This window comes from Paroedura picta, chromosome 9 (assembly GCF_049243985.1).
Source record: "Paroedura picta isolate Pp20150507F chromosome 9, Ppicta_v3.0, whole genome shotgun sequence".
Classification (NCBI taxonomy): Eukaryota; Metazoa; Chordata; class Lepidosauria; order Squamata; family Gekkonidae; genus Paroedura; species Paroedura picta.
This window is the reverse complement of record NC_135377.1, coordinates 68,002,414-68,021,489: the sequence shown is the minus strand read 5'-3', so window position 1 is coordinate 68,021,489 and position 19,076 is coordinate 68,002,414. Positions and strand designations below refer to the sequence as shown.

The following is a 19,076-nucleotide window of genomic DNA, read 5'->3' as shown; positions in this document are numbered from 1 at the left end:
TTTTGGATTCTTGTTTACCCGAAAGACATCCCTTTGTCTTGCTTCACAACAATCTAGTCCAGAGGTAGTCAAACTGTGGCCCTCCAGATGTCCATGGACTACAATTCCCAGGAGCCCCTGCCAGCGTTTGCTGGCAGGGGCTCCTGGGAATTGTAGTCCATGGACATCTGGAGGGCCGCAGTTTGATTACCCCTGAGTAGTCCACTGTTTGCCTGCAGTGTGATAGAAACAAGCTGCAATTTCACTAGTGAGTCTTCTTTTACTAAATTTATGAAAGACCACTTATTATTATTATTATTATTATTATTATTATTATTATTATTATTATTATTATTATTATTATTATTAAAAAACAGCTATTTCTTAACATTGGCTCGGGATGGCACAGAGTTGCCACAGGCCAAACAATATTTCATACTTCTGAGCCGAACGAACGCATGGAGTTCTTAACCGTTCGGGATTCATCGCACGTGTCAAAAAAACAGTGGAATCAAACAGCAGCCGAGGCCGACGGCAAACAGCTCACAGCGTTGCTGTGTCCTCCTGCTCGGATTTGCAGTCAAAACCCTTCTCACTGACCTTCAGGAAATGAGCCCTGACACGTCTGCTGGAGCCGCTCCTCCTAACACCGGAGCCTTTAGATCTGGAGTCAAACGTGACAGACCAGGGCCGAACAAGCGAGAGGAGAACTGGGAAGAGGAGAGGCGATCGCTGGCAGTGTCTCCGAAGACATTTCTGCTCGCCTGGTTTTATGCCCCTTGTCACTCGCAGCCTCGGTGAGTTGCTGACTCCGGCAAAATAATCCGTTCCCGTTCGCCCAGAACTATTCACTTGCTGTGCCCAAGGTGCAGAAGGAAGCCACTCACCTGTCCAACCCCACCCCACCCCACCCCTGAGGTTCCGTGGGATCTCCTCTCTTTTGGACCGTTACATTCAGCATCAGCCAGAGTGTGGACAGCCAGGCTGTTGACAAGGCTCTGGCCCAAAGCACCCCTTTCATCCCAATCAGCCATCCTCCGAGAACTTTGCACACAGCCCAGGAAGGGAGAGCAGGACTGCCCTCCAGATGGATTCCACGCAAAACAGCCCCTCGCCAGGCTGAAGGATTTAAGTCAGGCGAACTCCGGCCACAGCTCCCTGGCAGAGGCGAGGGGGGAAAGTTGACCTGCCCACAGGGGGAAGGCTCATCTCCTCCGGCCATTGTGGCGACGCCACCGAAAGCAAACAAGGCGCAACACAGTTATAGCAGCTACCGAGGAGAGTTCTCATGGACCGCCGATGCTCCTTTTGCCCAAGAGCTGCCAACACCCCCCAATCATTCCCTGCCCCCTCTTCCTCTCCTCCCGCAGTCCCCAAAGTAGCGAGCAAAGCCAGGAGCAAGGCACACAAGTCCCCACCACGAGCCCCACCAGCAAGCATCTCCTTCCTCTCTCTCTCTCTCACGCACACCGGAGAGCCCCGAACTCACCCTCACGGGCTTCTTCCCCGCGACTGCAGTTGCTGCATATGTGCTTGATCTCCTTGCCTATGTGGCAGTGGAGCACGAAAGACACGTTGTTGTTGTGGTTCGCCAAGGGCTCCTTCAGGGGTTTCATCCTCACCAGGTAGAAGGCTCTTTTCTTAGGCTTCTCCTCGCCCTCGCCTGGACCGGAGCCACCCCTGCAGCCCACGGAGGACGGGAAAGAGAGCCAGCCGAGCGGCTGGGTCTGCGTGGAATCCGCCATCCCCTCGCTCACGCCTGAGCATCCGCCTCTGCCTCCTCGCACACTCACACCCCTCTCTGCTCTCTCTCTCACACACACACACATGCACAGAGGGATTAAAAGGGAGGGAGGGAGCCTTGGGGAAAGGTAGGGGGGGGGGAAGAGAACAAGCAGGGAGAATCAGAGCCCGAACCCTGGGTGACCTCTGTGAACCAGCTGCCTAAACCGATTCAAAGGACCGGAGCTGCAAAGATGTGCCGGGCTGGACGATGGGAACCTCGGCAGCCAGATCTGTTTCGCCTCATCTCACCTTGCAAACACAGACACCCGCCTTGTGCAGGGGCCCAGCAGAGGGTCATTCTTTCTCCCTTCGGCGTCATAAACCTCTGCCTGCAAATGGCAACGTTCTGCTTCCCCCCACCCCCCCAGCATTGGTCATAGGCTTGCCATGTTCCCCAGCGGGGGAGGTGGAGGGTTGCCAGATTTGCACTGAGAAACTCCTGGAGATTTGGGGATGGAGCCTGGGGAGGCCAGGGGCCTTGGTGGGGTACAAGGCCACAGAGTCTCCCTTCCAAAGTATCCGTTTTCTTCATAGAATAGAAACACAGAATCCTAGAGTTGGAAGGGGCCATCCAGCCCATCTAGTCCCACCCCCTGCTCAGTGCAGGATCAGCCTCAAGCACCCAGGAGAAGGATCTGTCCAGCCGCTGCTTGAAGACTGCCTGTGAGGGGGAGCTCACCACCTCCTTAGGCAGCAGATTCCAATGCTGAACTACTCTGACTATGAAACTATTTTTCTGATATCTAGCCGATATCATTCTACACGCAGTTTAAACCCATTACTCTGGGTTCTATCCTCTGCTGCCAACAGGAACCCTTCCTTGCCCTCCTCTAAGTGACAACCTTTCAGAAGCTTAAAGAGAGCAATCCTGTCCCCTCTCAACCTCCTCTTCTCCAGGCTGAACATTCCCAAGTCCCTCAGCCTTTCCTCCTAGGGCTTGGATCATTCTTGTCACTCCTCTGAACCTTCTCAATTTTGTCCACACCCTTTTAGAAGTGAAAAGTGTTCTTTGTAGTCTGGAGATGAGTCTGGCTGACAATCTTGACTGGTCTCCATCTCACTTCATCCAACAAGACAGTCAACGAACTTGGGCAGTATCTGAACCTTCCTATGTAACAATCACTGCCATGTGCACATCCGCACACACTCACAAAGGGAAATCCATCTTATACCTAAACGAACCAAGTTGGCTCTACTTCCACCATGTTAAAAGAAGCCCTCTATTGAACTGAGCTGTGCATGAAAGGCAGGATGGCATAGTGGCTGGAATATCTGACTGGGATGTGGGAGGCCCAGGTTCAATTACACTCTCTATCATGGAGATTTGCAGAGTTATGTCAGTCATGTGGTTTGTCAGCTTTGAGTTGGAAATGCTTGGAGATTTTGAGGGAGGAGCCTGAGGAAGGCGGGGCTTAAGTAAGGGAGGGACTTCAATGGGGATAATGCCTTCTAAAGTGGCCATTTTCTCCAGGGGAATGCATCTCTGTTGCCTGAAGAGCAGTTATAACCCCAGGAAATCTTTGGCCACCACCTGGAAGTTGGCAACTTGACCCACCACCCTCTCTCGGTCTAACCTAACTCACAGGACTTTTGCTGTGAAGACAAAGCAGAGCGAAGAACCACACTGTAAATAGTTACTTTGAGTCCCTTTGGGGAAGAAAAGGGGGGTATAAATATCTTTAATAAGAAATAAATACTAAGTCTGTCCAGGGCCCCTTACCATAAAGGCGAGAGAGAGGCAAAGGATTTTAATACCTTCTCACCGTATCCACAGATACAGAGAGAGCAACAGTGTTCTCCCCTGTGTACCTCAGCTGTTGCTCTGACTGTTGCTGTACACTCATAGAAAAGGAGGCTAAAGTGATACATCCTAAGGGAAGGCTTTGCCAAAGCATCTCTTGTTGTTCATGGAAGTGAAGAGGAGGGCATTAACAGAGAATTTTGACTGTGTCATGACCAGCTTTGGAGAAAACGTCTGTGGAATATCAAAAGTAGAGCTAGGCCTGCCAAGTCCCTTCTGGTTGCGAGTGGAGGATGGAGGAGCTTATGAGGAGGAGAAAGGAGAAGGCCTCTGTAGCGATGTCATCATGCCAGAGACATCTGAGTGAGGATCTGGAATGGTGGGGCCTGGCAACCCTAAGTAGAGATGATGCCAAAGTTTCAACTGAAATTGCGGGAAGGAACTTGCAGTGGAAACAGTTTCCCGTTATAGGCTGTAAGACTTCTCCTCCTCTTGTATTCTCTGTTGGTGCCTCTTCTTTAAAGCAGGGGTAGTCAACCTGTGGTCCTAGAGATCAGGGGTAGTCAACCTGTGGTCCTCCAGATGTCTATAGACTACAATTCCCATGAGCCCATGGGAATTGTAGTCCATGGACATCTGGAGGACCACAGGTTGACAACCCCTGCTCTAGATGTCCATGGACTACAATTTCCAAACGCTGGCAGGGGCTCATGGGAATTGTAGTCCATGGACATCTGGAGGACCACAGGTTGACTACCCCTGCTTTAAAACACAGGGATACTATATCTGTCCTCTGCTTGACAGAGACACCATAGATACTGGCTAGCAGGGAGTGGTGATACCAGGGCAAACACATCCACAATCTCAGGGGGAATGCCGTCCCTTTGTTTCCCTCACTTCTCTTTGACCCAGAGAGCTACAGCTATCACCCTTGCATACTAATAAGCAAGGCAGGGTTTTTATCTCTCCGCACCCGGGCTACAGTATCTAAACAGAGCCTTGAACTGAGACCAAACCTTCACTATACATCTGGCCCACTGAAAAACCTTGTCTTCTTCAGTAACCAAGAGATACCACATACTGTTTAGAAGATGGAGTTTAGGGCAAGCAGAGCCGGATTTTCCTATAGGCTAACTAGGCTTCAGCCTAGGGCCTCAAAATCAAGAGGGTCCTATATTCCACATTTTTTATAAAGGTTAGTACTGATCACAACATGTTTCATTTAACATATTGATATATATATCACAGTAATTATGTATTTTATTATCTCTCATGTAATTTACAAACTTAAAAATGGGTGGTTGAAAGGGCCATATAAGTGGAATAGCCTAGGGCCTCTTTTCATGTAAATCTGGCCCTGGGCTTAAGGGACGATACGGAGCACAGAATAGATGCAGGTGGATTGTGGACCTTTCATTTTCTGGGGAAAGCAACATTGCATGGGGTGGGGAAGAGATGAGAAAAATCATGGCTGTTAATGGAATCAGGGAACTGCTACGGCTTGCCAAGACTCCTTCTATTCACTCTCTCCTGTGGCCCCCTTACACCAAAAATAACCTATGCAGTATCAGGATCAACTTTAAGATCTGGGCCCTGCCTGAACTCCCACAATTCTGCAAAAGGGGGCTCCTCCACCAGGCATTCGCTTGAGTCTAACTGACCCAACAACACCCACTGGTTCCCCCTCAGACACCCCCTCCGTGACCTGAAGCAGCCTGACCTCCTTGGGGGTTTTGTTTAAGTTGTCATTCTATTTGAAGTCATTGTTGGATAATTCTTGATATGCTGTTATGACCGTGTTATATGTTTAGACTGTTCTATGTATTACCCCTGCAATGCTTTTGTGAACTGCCCTGAGCCATATAGGAGCGTGGTATAAAAATCTTATGAATGAATGAATGAATGAATGAATGAATGAATGAATGAATTTTAATGCCTGATATGGCAGAAAGATGGTACAGAGTCATGTAAAATATCCAGTAAAATTCCATAAGTAGAGAAGACCAGGAACCAAGCTAAGGCCACCAACAACCTGCCTCTTAAGAGGAAGCAAATTTGTCTTCTTTAAAGACATTTCATTTATTATTAGATTTTTATCCTGCCCTTATTGGTGCAGTGGTTAAGAGCAGCTTAAGAGATGTTAAAAAAGCCAGTGTGGTGTAGTGGTTAAGAGGGATGGCCTGTGATCTGGTGAACTGGGCTTGATTCCCCTGTTCTCCACATGTAGCCAGCTGGGTGACTTTGGGCCTGTCATAGTTCTCTCAGAGCTCTCTTAGCCTCACCTACCTCACAGAGTGTCTGTTGTGTTGAGAGGGAGGGAAGGTAATTGTAAGCCACCCGGAGTCTCCTTTGGGGAGCCAAAAGTGGGGTATAAAAGCCAACTCTTCTTTTTCTTCCCCCAAAGGTCTAAGGTGATCTTTAGAATGTTGCCCACCAAAGAACTCTGTGGAATAGGCAATGCAGGAAGATGCCTGGAAAAATCCTGGGCAGACACGGTCCCTTACATTGCCCTTTCCTTACATTCCACATTCCATTACCTACATTGCATCCCTCGTCTACACAGTCTGCACTCTGCAGGATTAACAGGGCACATTGCACCAGCGATTCTCTACCGTTTAAAGCAGTCAGCAAAACCAGTTAAATATTTTAAAAGACGGTTGAAAAGTCCATTGCCTAGAAGAGGAAGTCTTATCGCTTCTGAACATGTAACAAACAGATGAGACTCAATATTGCGCTGAAGGATATGACAGCAAACTTTTCCTTCACTGTTCCGTGCCTGTGACCAAAAATGCTGAGTCATTCCAGATGACTCAGGGCTGATTCAGGTGTCCCCCCCCCAGAGTTTTCCTTATGCAAGTTTACCTTTTTGTCACCCCTGCTTGGATGCATGTCACTGGATCCTCTGAATTGTTAACCTATATCAAGAGTTTAGGGCAAGTACTATGGCATGGAAAGTATGTAGATGATAATCCCGCACTCCAATTACTGTTAGGGAGCCTGCGTGGTGTTGTGGTTAAAAAGTGTGGGCTCTAATCTGGAGAACCAGGCATGATCCTCCACTCCTCCACATGGGTGACCTTCTGGGTGACCTTGGGACAATTGTCAAGAATACATTTCAGTTAGCCCTTACTCATTCCAAAACTACTTTCAGGAACCTGCTCATAGTTTCCACAATGAGATTAGCAATCCTACTTGTTGCTGCATGGTAGGCCTTGGACTGAGAGCCCCCATGGCCAATACCTTCCCCCCCAAACCCCAGATGTCACAGTGAAACAAGCTCCATGGATCTTAGAATTGCTAGCTCTGGTTTGGGAAACACCTGGAAATTGGGGAAGTACAGCCTGGGGAGAGACATCAGCAGGTATGATGCCAGCAAGTCCACTCTTCCGGGGAACTGATTAAAATCATATGGAGATCAGCTGTAATAGTGGGGCCTCCTCGATGACCCCGTTGGCCTCCTATTCTCTCCCCCTGGGCAGCTGAGAGAGGACAGAGGGTTCCTACGTCTTACAGGGAGGGAAGAAACATGGCTGCCAGAATTGCAATGAAAAGGTTGTGTGGAACGCTGTTTATTTATCCCACCTTTTAGCCCAAAACAGTTTTTGATGTGGCCTATAATATCAATGCATGTTGTAAAACAACTTCAATAAAGGATCATTAAAATGTCAATTTTAGCAGTTAACACTTACTAAGCAATAAAGGAAAAGGTATCCCCTGTGCAAGCACCAGGTCATGTCTGACCCTTGGGGTGAGGCGTCTAGTGTTTTCATGGCAGACTCAATACGGGGTGGTTTGCCAGTGCCTTCCCCAGTCATTACCGTTTACCCCCCAGCAAGCTGGGTACTCATTTTACCGACCTCGGAAGGATGGAAGGCTGAGTCAACCTTGAGCCGGCTGCTGGGATTGAACTCCTCATGGACAGAGCTTCAGACAGCATGTCTGCTGCCTTACCACTCTGTGCCACAAGAGGCTCTACACACATAGTTAAAGGTAAAGGTATCCCCTGTGCAAACACTGTGTCATGTCTGACCCTTGGGGTGACGCCCTCCAGCGTTTTCATGGCAGACTCAATACGGGGTGGTTTGCCAGTGCCTTCCCCAGTCATTACCGTTTACCCCCCAGCAAGCTGGGTACTCATTTTACCAACCTTGGAAGGATGGAAGGCTGAGTCGACCTTGACCCGGCTGCTGGGATCAAACTCCCAGCCTCATGGGTAGAGCTTTCAGACTGCATGTCTGCTGCCTTACCACTCTGCGCCACAAGAGGCTCTTACTAAGCAATAGTCCACAGGAAATCAATAAAAACGTGCAGAGAGAGTTCCATGCTTCTCCTGCATTTTAACCAAAAAAAACAATGGAAGAAGACCAGAATAACAGAAAATGAGGCAATGTGGGTTGGGGAGGCTGCTGCAGAAGAAGCTCTGAGCAGCTGGGAGTGGAAGCGCTTGCAGCCTACACTGTGTTTGACTTAGCTCCAATTGCCAATCCTGCGTTCATACAGCAGTGAAATCTCCCTCCTATGAGCAGGAACCCAAAAAAAGGCAAGTCGGTTTCTGTTCCATGAATAGAACACCATTTCTATATGTAACCTTCTGGAGGGTTACAAAGTCAAAACACTAAAATGAAGCAAGACATTTTTGACAATATAATTAATGTCTCCTCCGGATCTGATTCCCCTTCTGGACCAATATAAATTCCAACATGGAAATCTTCTGTTGTGCCAGAAGACCGGGAGGTGGGAGGATGCCGAGGGGCTGTGGTTGTGTGGCAGGGAGCCAACCTGGCACTGCAGAAGGCCCTCGGGTCAAGCCCTGGCATCGCTAGCAAAATGAGCAGGTCATAGGTGATGTGAAAGAATGTGGCTTGAGTCTCTGAAGAGCTATTGCCAGTCAGGGTAGACAATACTGGCAAAAGATCAGCTATTGGACTCAGGAGAAGGCAATTTCATAACTTCATATGAAAGATGAGGGAATCATATCTTGTTTCTTTGGCAGAAATTTAGGTCCTTGGGGGAAGCTATTGGCCTCAGCCTCAGCTAACTTCTGCCAGGCCGGCACTCGGATGGCAGAAGGGCTAATCCTCACTTTCACACGATGTTGGTGCCATCCCATTCCCATCCTGGGCCTGGTGCATGTTAGATCCTCTGCTGCCCTGTGGCAAGGGAATGCAGATATTTCCATATTCCCTGGTCTGCCACAGGGGTCAACGGGCCCTATTCAGGCAGAGGTCCTCCCCTTCCTACAGTGTCCCGGAGGGGACAGAGAATGCCCCACTCAGCTCCATGGTGCTTTGCAGCACTGTAGGTCTGACCATTTTTTTATTTTCATGCAAATACCGCCTCCCGGCTGCGAAGTGCAGCGGAAACTTCCTGCTCTGGGTGCCTCTGTGCGAAGGCAGAAATCCAGGGTGGACTGGGTCCGTCAGGGGAAACCTTCCCCCATGAGGATCCTGGAAACAGCAGGGCTAATTGCCCCTTTGCACGGAACCGCCGGCAGCCCGGCACGACCCCCACAGTACAGAAAAGGTATGAATGTCTTCCATGAAACCTGACAGAGCAGTGTTGCAGGATAGGATAGTGGCTTTGAAAGTGTCTATTTCAGGTAGTCTTTTCACAAATGATGTGACAATTGGAAAATCCTTCCTTCCAACTGACCTGAATATTGCTGCTAAGAGGTAAGAGAAAGACTGGAGCTTGGGAATTCTTTCCATTGTTCTTTGGACCTAATTAGGGCTGCGTAGAAGAATCTCTACTTTTTATTTTAGGGATCCCGACAGCGATTTCTGGAGATGTCCTGGGCACAGAATCATTCCACCCACCCCCAGCTTTTTAATTTTGTGAAAACTCTGCTCAGTGTCTATTGAGTCACCCCTGTTTTTCCTCTTGATGTGCTACATTCTTCTTTCAAGATGAGAAAGGTGGGTGGTGCCAGCTAGCTAAGGATCAAATTGTGAACCTGAATAGGTCACACAGTGCTCCATATTCAATAAGATTTGCTCTCATGGACCGTTTATGCACTGGGAACTTCACTACAGCAGCTCCCATACAGGAATACAACTCTGGGGCGGATGATGCACACCAGGCCAAATGCTCCCCCGTGCAGGTGCAGGAAGAGGTGGGGCAACCTGCCACAACTAAAACTTCAGCCTGCAGCTTGGCATAAAACCTCCAGTACATAAACGGTCCTAATGACAGCGTGGTGTTGGTGGTGGTGGTGGTGGTGGTGGGGGGAATCCATGAAATTGACTGAGAAAAACATACAAGTAGTACTACGAATGATACTTTCGTCAGGAAGTCATATTGTCCTGGGATGATGAGAGATGCTGCCCCCTGTATTTGAAGAAGTGTGCCTGCACCCAAAAGCTTATGCCTTGAATACAACTTTGTTGGTCTTAAAGGAGCCCCTGGACTCAAACTTTATTATGGGAGCGGTATGTACATGGAAAATCCATGTATTGACCATGTCATGTAAAGCAGTTTGGGGAATGATTTGTGCAATTTGGGGGATGATGAGCTCTCAATAGGTCTGGTCAGAGAGCTTGTAGTGCAGGCTGTCTCAACAAGAGTTTCTCGATGGCCTAGGGCAGGGGTAGTCAACCTGTGGTCCTCCAGATGTCCATGGACTACAATTCCCATGAGCCCCTGCCTGCGTTTACTGGCAGGGGCTCATGGGAATTGTAGTCCATGAACATCTGGAGGACCACAGGTTGACTACCCCTGGACTAGGGTTTCTTGACGGCCTTGGAACGGTTTCCCAAATGGTTTCCCCAACTTAACTGATTTTTAATATATTTATATAATTTGTTAAATACCCAGTGATATGACCATATAAGGTCATGTTGAACTGTCCCCCAATGCCCAATGATGGGCCTGAAGGGGGTGGGAAGGGGAGGGGCCCTGGATAGAGATGTACACAGCTGTGCTTCCCATCCCTATTCTGGCCAGTCCCGTCACTTCTGGGGTTTCTCGAAGCCTGAAGAACATTTCAGGGATTACTCAACAGTACAAAAGTCGATAAAGGCTGCTGTAGTGCATGCAGACCTAACAGCTGAAGAGAGGTTTTTTGTGTGTGGTTAAAGCAAGAAAAGAGAGCTTGATCAGTCCATCCCCTGTTCCGTATTTTTCACTGTGATACGGTTTTCTACCAAGGACTGGTACAGAGGACAAGTCATATAAAAGAAGAGACTTCATTCTTGTTCTGCCACATATCATTATTTTAACGCCATATTCAGAGTTCAGATTCATTAACACTCAGAACAATGCGTGTGCCATCAGAGGCACTTTCCAATAAATGGGAAATAATCTCTCTCTAAGGATGTGCAGCAATCACAAAACAAAGCTGGAGTAAACTAATAGTTTAAGAAATAATAACGAAATTGGTTCTGCACGATTTCTATGGCATGGTTATTTTTTTTTTAAACCTTCTATTCAACTTCCCTCCCACCACTGGAAAGCTTTATAAAGAATGGTGTAGAGACATTTTAAAGTGGATATAAATTAACTTTGTTCTAGGCCATAATAGGATTCAATGCGCCAGAATGTTACTCAATTCAATGACCCATTTAATTTATTCATTGATCAAATAATAAATGTGGATTTTGCCCCCCCATTTTTAATTTCTTTAAATTTAATATTATGCAACAATTAAATGGTCTGACAAAGCAGACAAAGTGAAAAAGGAATATTAGACTTACAATTTAGTGATTGTTTTTATGGGATCAAGCCAAATAATATGTTACCTGATGAATCTCTCTATATATATTAGATTAATTACACTTCTTTTAGAATTTTTGATCTCTTTTTTTGCCATTATATTTTGGTCTTTTTGCTGACGTGAACTTAATAAACATTGTTTTGACCTCGTTTGACCTCGTTTGACTTGTTTTAATTTGTTTGACCTGCAATCTGATTTCCAAATCTTTGCAAAAGTCAATCTTGCCACAGTCAAAAGACGCAAACTGCAGTCTGGATTTTAAAAGAGGCAGCCTAATTGGAGGTCTTCCCTGTAAAATCGTTATTTAGTGATGGAGCAACTGGCGAATTTAGCCTGTTTCACATCATTCTTCTAAAGCAAAGGTGAACAACCCACCTCCGACACTGATGCTGTGCAACGCCAGGTCCATCAACAACAAAGCTTCCACCCTGCAAGCGTATTTCGCAGAGCAGGGGGTAGACCTGGCGTGCCTGACGGAAACCTGGACCAGGGACGGCGAAACAGTCGCCCTTAAAGAGCTAACCCCGGCTGGGTTCTCCGTCCACCATCAGTCACAGACTGTGGGGCGGGGAGGGGGTGTGGCAATCCTGATCCGTGACAACATCTCCTTCAGGACTCTCTCTGCGCCGAAAATTCCAGGAATTGAATATGTTGGCCTTGGGATTCCTGAATGCTCTGCGGGACCCAATGCCTCCCGGCACTTCTCTAGATGGACTGGTCAGTGACTGGCATGACAGATTGCTGGCCGCCATTGATGAGATAGCTCCCAGACGTCCTCTCCGTCCCCGTCTCAAGCGGGCTCCATGGTACACCGAGGAGCTCCGCGAGAAGAAACGGAACTGAGACGACTAGAGCGAGTTTGGAGGAAGACCCGCGACGAAGAATCGAGAGCATCTTACAGAATGCAGTTAAGAGCCTATGAGATGGCGGTGAAGTCAGTGAAATGCAACTTTTACTCGACTAGCATCGCGTCTGCGCACTCACGCCCAGCACAACTACTTAGGGTAGTCCGATCTCTCACCGCCCTTGATGAAGGGCGCCAAAACAATAGCCAATTGGACATTAGCTGTGAGGCATTTGCGAGTCACTTCGAAGACAAAATCTCGACTCTTCGTCATGACCCCTCCAACTTTGGACACAGAAAGTGAACTGGAGGCTCCTTGGCCGTCTTTGGAGAGAACAATGAGTTACTTCAGACGACTCTCATTAGATGAAGTGGACAGGATGCTAGCAACAACAAGGCCAACCACTTCCCCTCTAGATCCATGTCCATCGTGGCTCCTAAAAACAACAGACCTAAGAATAGGAGCTCCCCTCTGGGAAATAATCAACCTCTCCCTTTCAACGGGAGAATTCCCGGAGGGATTAAAAGAGGCAGTGGTACGCCCGTTGCTCAAAAAACCATCCTTGGCTCCGCAGGAGCCTGACAACTACCGCCCCGTCTCGCATCTGGCGTTTCTAGGGAAGTTGGTTGAAAGGGCTGCTGCGGGCCAAATATCAGCATTCCTGGAAGAAACTTCAGCCCTTGATCCATTTCAGTCGGGCTTCCGGCCTGGCCATGGGGTGGAGACAGCGCTAGTTGCCCTGACGGATGACCTCCGCCACCAACTGGACCAAGGCGGGTCAGCGCTGCTGATACTATTAGACCTGTCGGCAGCGTTTGACACAGTCGATCATGAGCTCCTAGCTCACCGCCTTGCCGACGCTGGGATACGGGGGACAGCCCTAAAATGGCTGATCTCCTTCCTCCAGGGTCGCGGACAGAGGGTAGCAATAGGAGAGAGAGTTTCTAGCCATCACCAGCTCACATGTGGAGTCCCACAAGGAGCAGTGCTCTCTCCTATCCTATTTAATATCTTCATGCGCCCTCTTGCTCAGCTGGTGCGGAGGTTTGGGCTGGGTTGCCACCAATACGCAGATGACACCCAGCTCTTCCTCCTGATGGATGACTGCCCTGACTCCCCCCCAGAATCTTTAGCCAGATGCCTGGAAGCAGTGACAAAATGGATCAAGCAGAGTCGTCTGAAGATCAATCCTGCAAAGACGGAGGTCCTGTGTTTGGGTAGGAAGGGACCATGGGAGGAAGCGCGCCTGCCCATCCTGGATGGTGTGCAGCTCCTAGCGACTCACTCCACCAGGAACCTGAGCGTGATCCTGGATGCTTCCCTTACAATGGAAGCCCAGGTCACGAAGGTAGCACGGCTGGCATTCTACCACCTCCGCCAAGCCAAACTACTAGCGCCCTACCTGGAACCAGAGCACCTAGCCACAGTGATCCATGCGATGGTCACCTCCAGACTGGACTTCTGCAACTCGCTCTATGCAGGCCTACCCTTATCCTTGATCCGGAAACTACAACTGGTGCAGAATGCCGCAGCCAGGATTCTCACTAAAACATCATGGAGATCACATATCCGGCCAGTACTTCAAGAACTTGGTTGGATCCCAGTTGAATTCCGGATTAAGCTTAAGGTTTTGGTAATCACCTTTAAGGCCATACACGGTCTGGGCCCAGTGTATCTGAGAGACCGCCTCCCTGCCTATACCCCCAGAAGAGCTCTACGCTCCGCCACCTCCAACTGGCTATGGATCCCTGGCCCTAAAGAGGCACGTCGGGCCTCAACAAGGGCCAGAGCCTTCTCGGTTTTGGCCCCCACCTGGCGGAATGAGCTCCCCGAAGAGATCAGGGCCCTGCCGGAACTTCCACAATTCCGAGGGGCCTGCAAGAGGGAGCTCTTCCTCCAGGCATTTGGTGGGGCCGACTGAGCCATAACACCTACAGGTGCCCCCCAGACTGAGGGAATGAACCGACTGAGGGATTGTCAAGTTATTGTTGAAGTGCCGTTCTAATTGTTCCAGTTTATATGTTGTTGTTATTGTTATATTGATTTTGATATTGATTTTGATAGTGTTCTATGTGAATGTTGAAAAATGTTTTATGTAAACCGCCCAGAGCCGTAGGGAAGGGCGGTATAAAAATATAAATATAAATAAATATAAATATAAATATAAATAAAATAAAATAAAATAAAATAAAATAAAATAAAATAAAATAAAATAAAATAAAATAAAATAAAATAAATAAATAAATATATAAAGTTGATTTTTCTAAGCACTATTTGTGCCAAGAAAAACAATGATCAGAAATCCCAGATATGCCGTCTACACTTAGACAAGGCTATATTGGATCAGCTGGCAACTTTGTGGCCATTGATGAATCAGCTGCCATGGTTTCAAACAAAAGTTTTTTAAAAATTTAAATTTCAGATTTGATTCAAAGCAAGTTGCAAACTCCGATGCCCATAAACTACAGCTTCATCAGACTTATGGCACTCTTGGAAAATTATTGACCAGCATATGAACAATGTAATAATAAAGATAATATAAAAAGCATCATTCACCACCTGCCTTGCTTTACGGTTGTAATATACCACCAACACTGTCTCCCACAGAAGAAATCAGTGGGGTATATATCTGTATATTAATGGCTCCCTGTTTCAGTCACCTTCCCACATGGAAGACTGTGTTATACCTCCCTAGAGGCTGGGAAATGCATGGGCCGGGGGAAGGGGGGAATTAAAATACAGCTGCATGAAACTTAATCACTCCAAAGCAAGTTTTAGTCACAATACATCCACAGCTTTCTGGTTTTGAGTTCTCCAGCCGAGAAGTGATAAAACAACAGAGCCCAGGAAAACAAAATGAACCTGAGTTTTGGTCCCATTTGCAAGGAATGCCAACAATTCCACCCATCTCTATGAGGTTCCTTGAGAGCTACAAGGAAGGGAACTCTGATGATTTTACCAAAATGGGCTTTTTCCAGAACCAGACAAGGTTAAGCGCAACATGGAACAGCCCTAAGAATATGTCTCACGGATAGGGAGACAGCAGCGCGTGTTTCATACCACGTTTTCCTCTTTAAATGCTCTCCCGTCATGTCTCTGAGGGCGACGTGAAAGACATTGAAATGCAAACCAAATACCCTGAAATAAACCCTATCAAAAGCATTAAGTATGCTTCAGTGAGGCTCTGGCTGCACTTTGATATTCCAGGTCAATGAAGCTCATTCTAAGCAAAACATCTGGAGCATTGCTAAGTATTTTTTTTTCTTTGCAAATTTTTGGCTGAGATTTTCAGTTCACTGCCTTAAAGCCGCCTTTCAATACCGAAGATGAGCACATTCGGCAAACAGCGGCTTCAGCAGTTCCTTCGCTGGCTTCCTTTCTGCCGTCTCCTTTTCACCTTTCCTCCCCACTGCCTTCCTTGGAATGATTCCCAAGCAGGGGCTACATCGGCAAGCTTGGTTCCCTGTTCCTGTCCCCAGGCATTGTTTCCAAATGATCCTACCAGCCTTGGGTCAAGTGACGCAGATTTTGCCCTGCTGATCTGAAACAAAGCACATCTGGGAGTAACCCGGCTGTCCTGATTTGCACCAGCCTCCCAGCAGACTTTGAAAAGGTTAGCCAATTGATTCTGCCTCGCAGCCCTTGTCAGCTCTAAGGTCATCACAGGCCTTCTGGGGGAGGGAGACCTCCCACTAACAGAGCCAGAACTGGGTTTGATTCCCCACTCTTCCACATGCAGCCAGCTGGGTGACCTTGGGCTAGTCACAGTTCTCACAGGGCAGTTCTCTCAGAGCTCTCTCTGCCCTACCTACCAAATAGGGTGTCTGTTATGGGGAGAGAAAAGGAAAGGTGATTGCAAGCCGCTTTGGGACTCCTTCTGGTAGTGAAAAGCAGGGTATAAAAAAAAAACAGCTCTTCTTCTTCCAGCACTGGAATGGCTAGCAGAAGATATTTTTTATTTTTTAAAAAATGTAAAAGGCTGAAGAGGGGCCCAGCTTCAGAGGCAAAGACTAGGAGCAATGGATCCAAATTACGGGAAAGAAGGTTCCACTTAAATATTAGAAAGCATTTTCTGATGGCGAGGGCTGTTCCGAGACCTTGGAGAGTGGTGGAGTCTTCCTTGTTGGAAGTTTTTAAGAGGAGAGAGACACTTGTCAGGATGGTATGGTCTTTAAGTTCCCAAGAAGGTGTTGGTGGTGTTGGTGGGGGGGCTGGATAGATGGTCTCTTCCACTTCTGTGTGATGCCAAAGCCCCGATCCCATCAGATCTAAGCCAGGTCGACCCTGGCTAATATTTGAATGGGAGACCTCCAAGGATTTTGATGGAGTTCTTCCAAGGAGCACTATACATCATGACACAGAGGCAGAAAAATGGCAAACCTCCTCTGAACATCCCTTGCCTGGCTGCCAGACAACCCTTGCATCTCTTGGCTAGCTCCACATGCTACAGGATAAACAATACTAGCAGGTGGGGACGGGAGAAGACGGCGTCAGTGCTTGCCAGTGCGATAGACAGTGTGGATCTGAACTTCTGATTCATGGGATCCACAATGGCATCTTTCAACGGCAGCTGTAATTAGTTCCCTGCTGTTCTCAAGTGATTTGGCAATTACAAAGTATGCTGCTGTTGTCAGCTCAGCAGAGGGCTTGGCCCCCACTTGTGTATTTCAGCAAGCAGGGACACCCACACAAGGCATCACACAGTTACAGACAAAAGGCAAACGCTTCTTGGAGAGAGGAGAGATGCAAAAGGAGCCCATTATAAATAACCCTGCACAAAAAGCAGCCAAAGAATTGTCATGCGTGATATAGCTAATAATATTTGGCTGCATGAGCTTGTAGACCGAGCGACACGGTTTCTCCTTCCTTTCCTTGTGTGCATCACCATGCCTAACCTCTGGGACTGAGTCGGACTGAAGTTTGCCTTTTATAGAATGTGTAATGGAAAGAAAGATTTCAAAAGAGTTTGCTGCTAATGGAGCCAGAGGGTTGTGATTAATTCCCTCTTTCCCCCTGCGTGGCTTTCTCCCTGCCCCGTTCCCCCAATCTAATGTCATTCAAAATAAGTAAATAGTGAATTGAAGGTCGGACAACCTAAAACTCCCAAGGGTAGGTGTGGCACAACCGGTGTGCATCCCAGCTTCATTTGCAATGAACAATGGCCGAACAGGAATTGCATTGTTTCCTGGGCCTAGTCTTGACACATAGGATACTGCACTTTCAATGTGCTTTGGCAGCTGGATTTTCCTGTGCAGAACAGGAAAATCTACTTCTAAAGTGCATTGAAAGTGCATTATCTATTGTGTGCAGACTAGGCCCTGGACTCAGTCCTGTATTTTCAAGATGAATGTTATGAATTCCGCTGTCTTCATTACAAAACCTGGCCATCAGACTAGCATAACTGTAAGTTCCTCTCAAAGCCCATCTCCCTGTCCACTCTGTACAAGGTACAAGCTTCATTTATCATTTCCCCCTTGTTCTACATTTTTAATTTTTTTGACAAGTTGGTTTGATTCTCCACTTCTCCTCTACCTGAAGCCTACCGGGAGACCTTGGTCCAGGCACAGTTCCCCCAGAACTCTCTGAGCCCCAACTACCTCACAAGATTCCTGTTGTGGGGAGGGGAAGGGAAGGTGATTGTAAGCCACTTTGAGACTCCTTCGGGCAGAGAAAAGTGGGGAATAGAAATCTCCTCTTCTTTGGGGTAGGGGCTGCATAACACAGCATGGCTGCATTGGGGCCAAAGTGATAAATGGCTAGAGGTATGTGGGGGGGGGGCAGCTAGACTCTAGAATTCAGGGGTGGTCAAACTGTGGTTCGTGTCCATAAACTACAATCCCCATGAGCCCCTGCTAGCATATGCTGGCAGGGGCTCATGGAAATTGTAGTCCATGGATATCTGGAGAGCCACAGTTTGACCACCCCAGACATTAGTTGATTAAAATGGTTGCCTGAATTTGGCCCGAAATCTCTGGGCATCAGGAAGGAGGAGAAAGATGGCGACGTAAAATGTTCTGTAGCAGCTACAGCAGACACCCATTAACTAGTGGCCATGCTGTGCCGATTAAAACTCCAATGAAGCATCGTTTAATTGCGGGGAACTTGCAAGTGGTAAGTTTTAATCAAAGGAAATAATTCTGTATTGCAATGCTTTTTGCATATCCATTAAAATACATAAAACCGAGGGCGACCAGGGAGGGTTGGTCGTGGCCCAGAGTGTGAATTGATCCTGCAGCTTTAACTTTCATTTTAGATAACCAACTGGGAACTTCTAAACCAAAGTGACCAGATGGTTGGTGAGTTAAAGCGGGACACCGAGGGTGGCAGGGGCGGCGCCTGCGGTGGGAGGGCAGCGGTGAGGGGTGGGTGGCGGTGGCAGCTCCTGCATGTGGCTTGCCTTATCTGGGGTGCTGTTGTTGTTGCTGCACAGCGGCCATCCTGCTCGGCAACATGCTGAGCTGCCCGCCCGGCAGGGAAAGAACCCGCAGGTCCCGCTTGCTGCCGCCGCCCAAAGCCAGGCTGGTTGGAGGGGCTTGTGAGGCTGCCTGCACTGTCCAGGCCAGGCGGGACATTTTTTTTCAAAGTTCCGGTACGCAGGACATTTCTTTTGAACACGAGATTGTCCTGCGAGACGCATGACGAATGGGTACCTTATTCCAAACCTGCCTGCATTATATAACTTGCGCTTTGTTTAATGGCACTGATTATTTATTAATTATTCACAATCATGTAAAGCAGGGGTAGTCAAACTGCGGCACTCCAGATGTCCATGGACTACAATTCCCAGAAGCCCCTGCCAGCATTCGCTAGCAGGGGCTTCTGGGAATTGTGGTCCATGGACATCTGGAGGGCCGCAGTTTGACTACCCCTGATGTAAAGCTTCTGCTAACAGTGCTCGGTTTCCATCTCTCCTCTACCGATACTGATCCTGCTGCAGAAACAGCACTCATTGAAGCAAATCTTTCTTTGGCACAGCCCTCCAAAGAGGTAAATTCAGCAGCTGCCCTATTCACCC

General features: G+C 47.9%; 1 protein-coding gene across 13 annotated transcripts in view; it reads right to left on the bottom strand.

Moving 5' to 3' along the window:
- Positions 1–19,076, bottom strand: part of PHACTR1 (phosphatase and actin regulator 1) — a 312,123-nt gene that overhangs the window by 125,842 nt on the left and 167,205 nt on the right. For 2 of the 13 annotated variants that reach the window (XM_077353217.1, XM_077353218.1), the window contains exon 1: positions 1,469–1,786. The exons of 9 other annotated variants lie outside the window; for them this stretch is intronic. In XM_077353217.1, coding sequence (XP_077209332.1) covers positions 1,469–1,724 — 256 coding nt within the window. In that variant the 5' untranslated portion in view covers positions 1,725–1,786. Of the gene's footprint in view, positions 1–1,468; positions 1,787–19,076 lie in introns of those variants that run through there. 2 more of the 13 variants (XM_077353223.1, XM_077353224.1) reach the window with 2 other exon arrangements.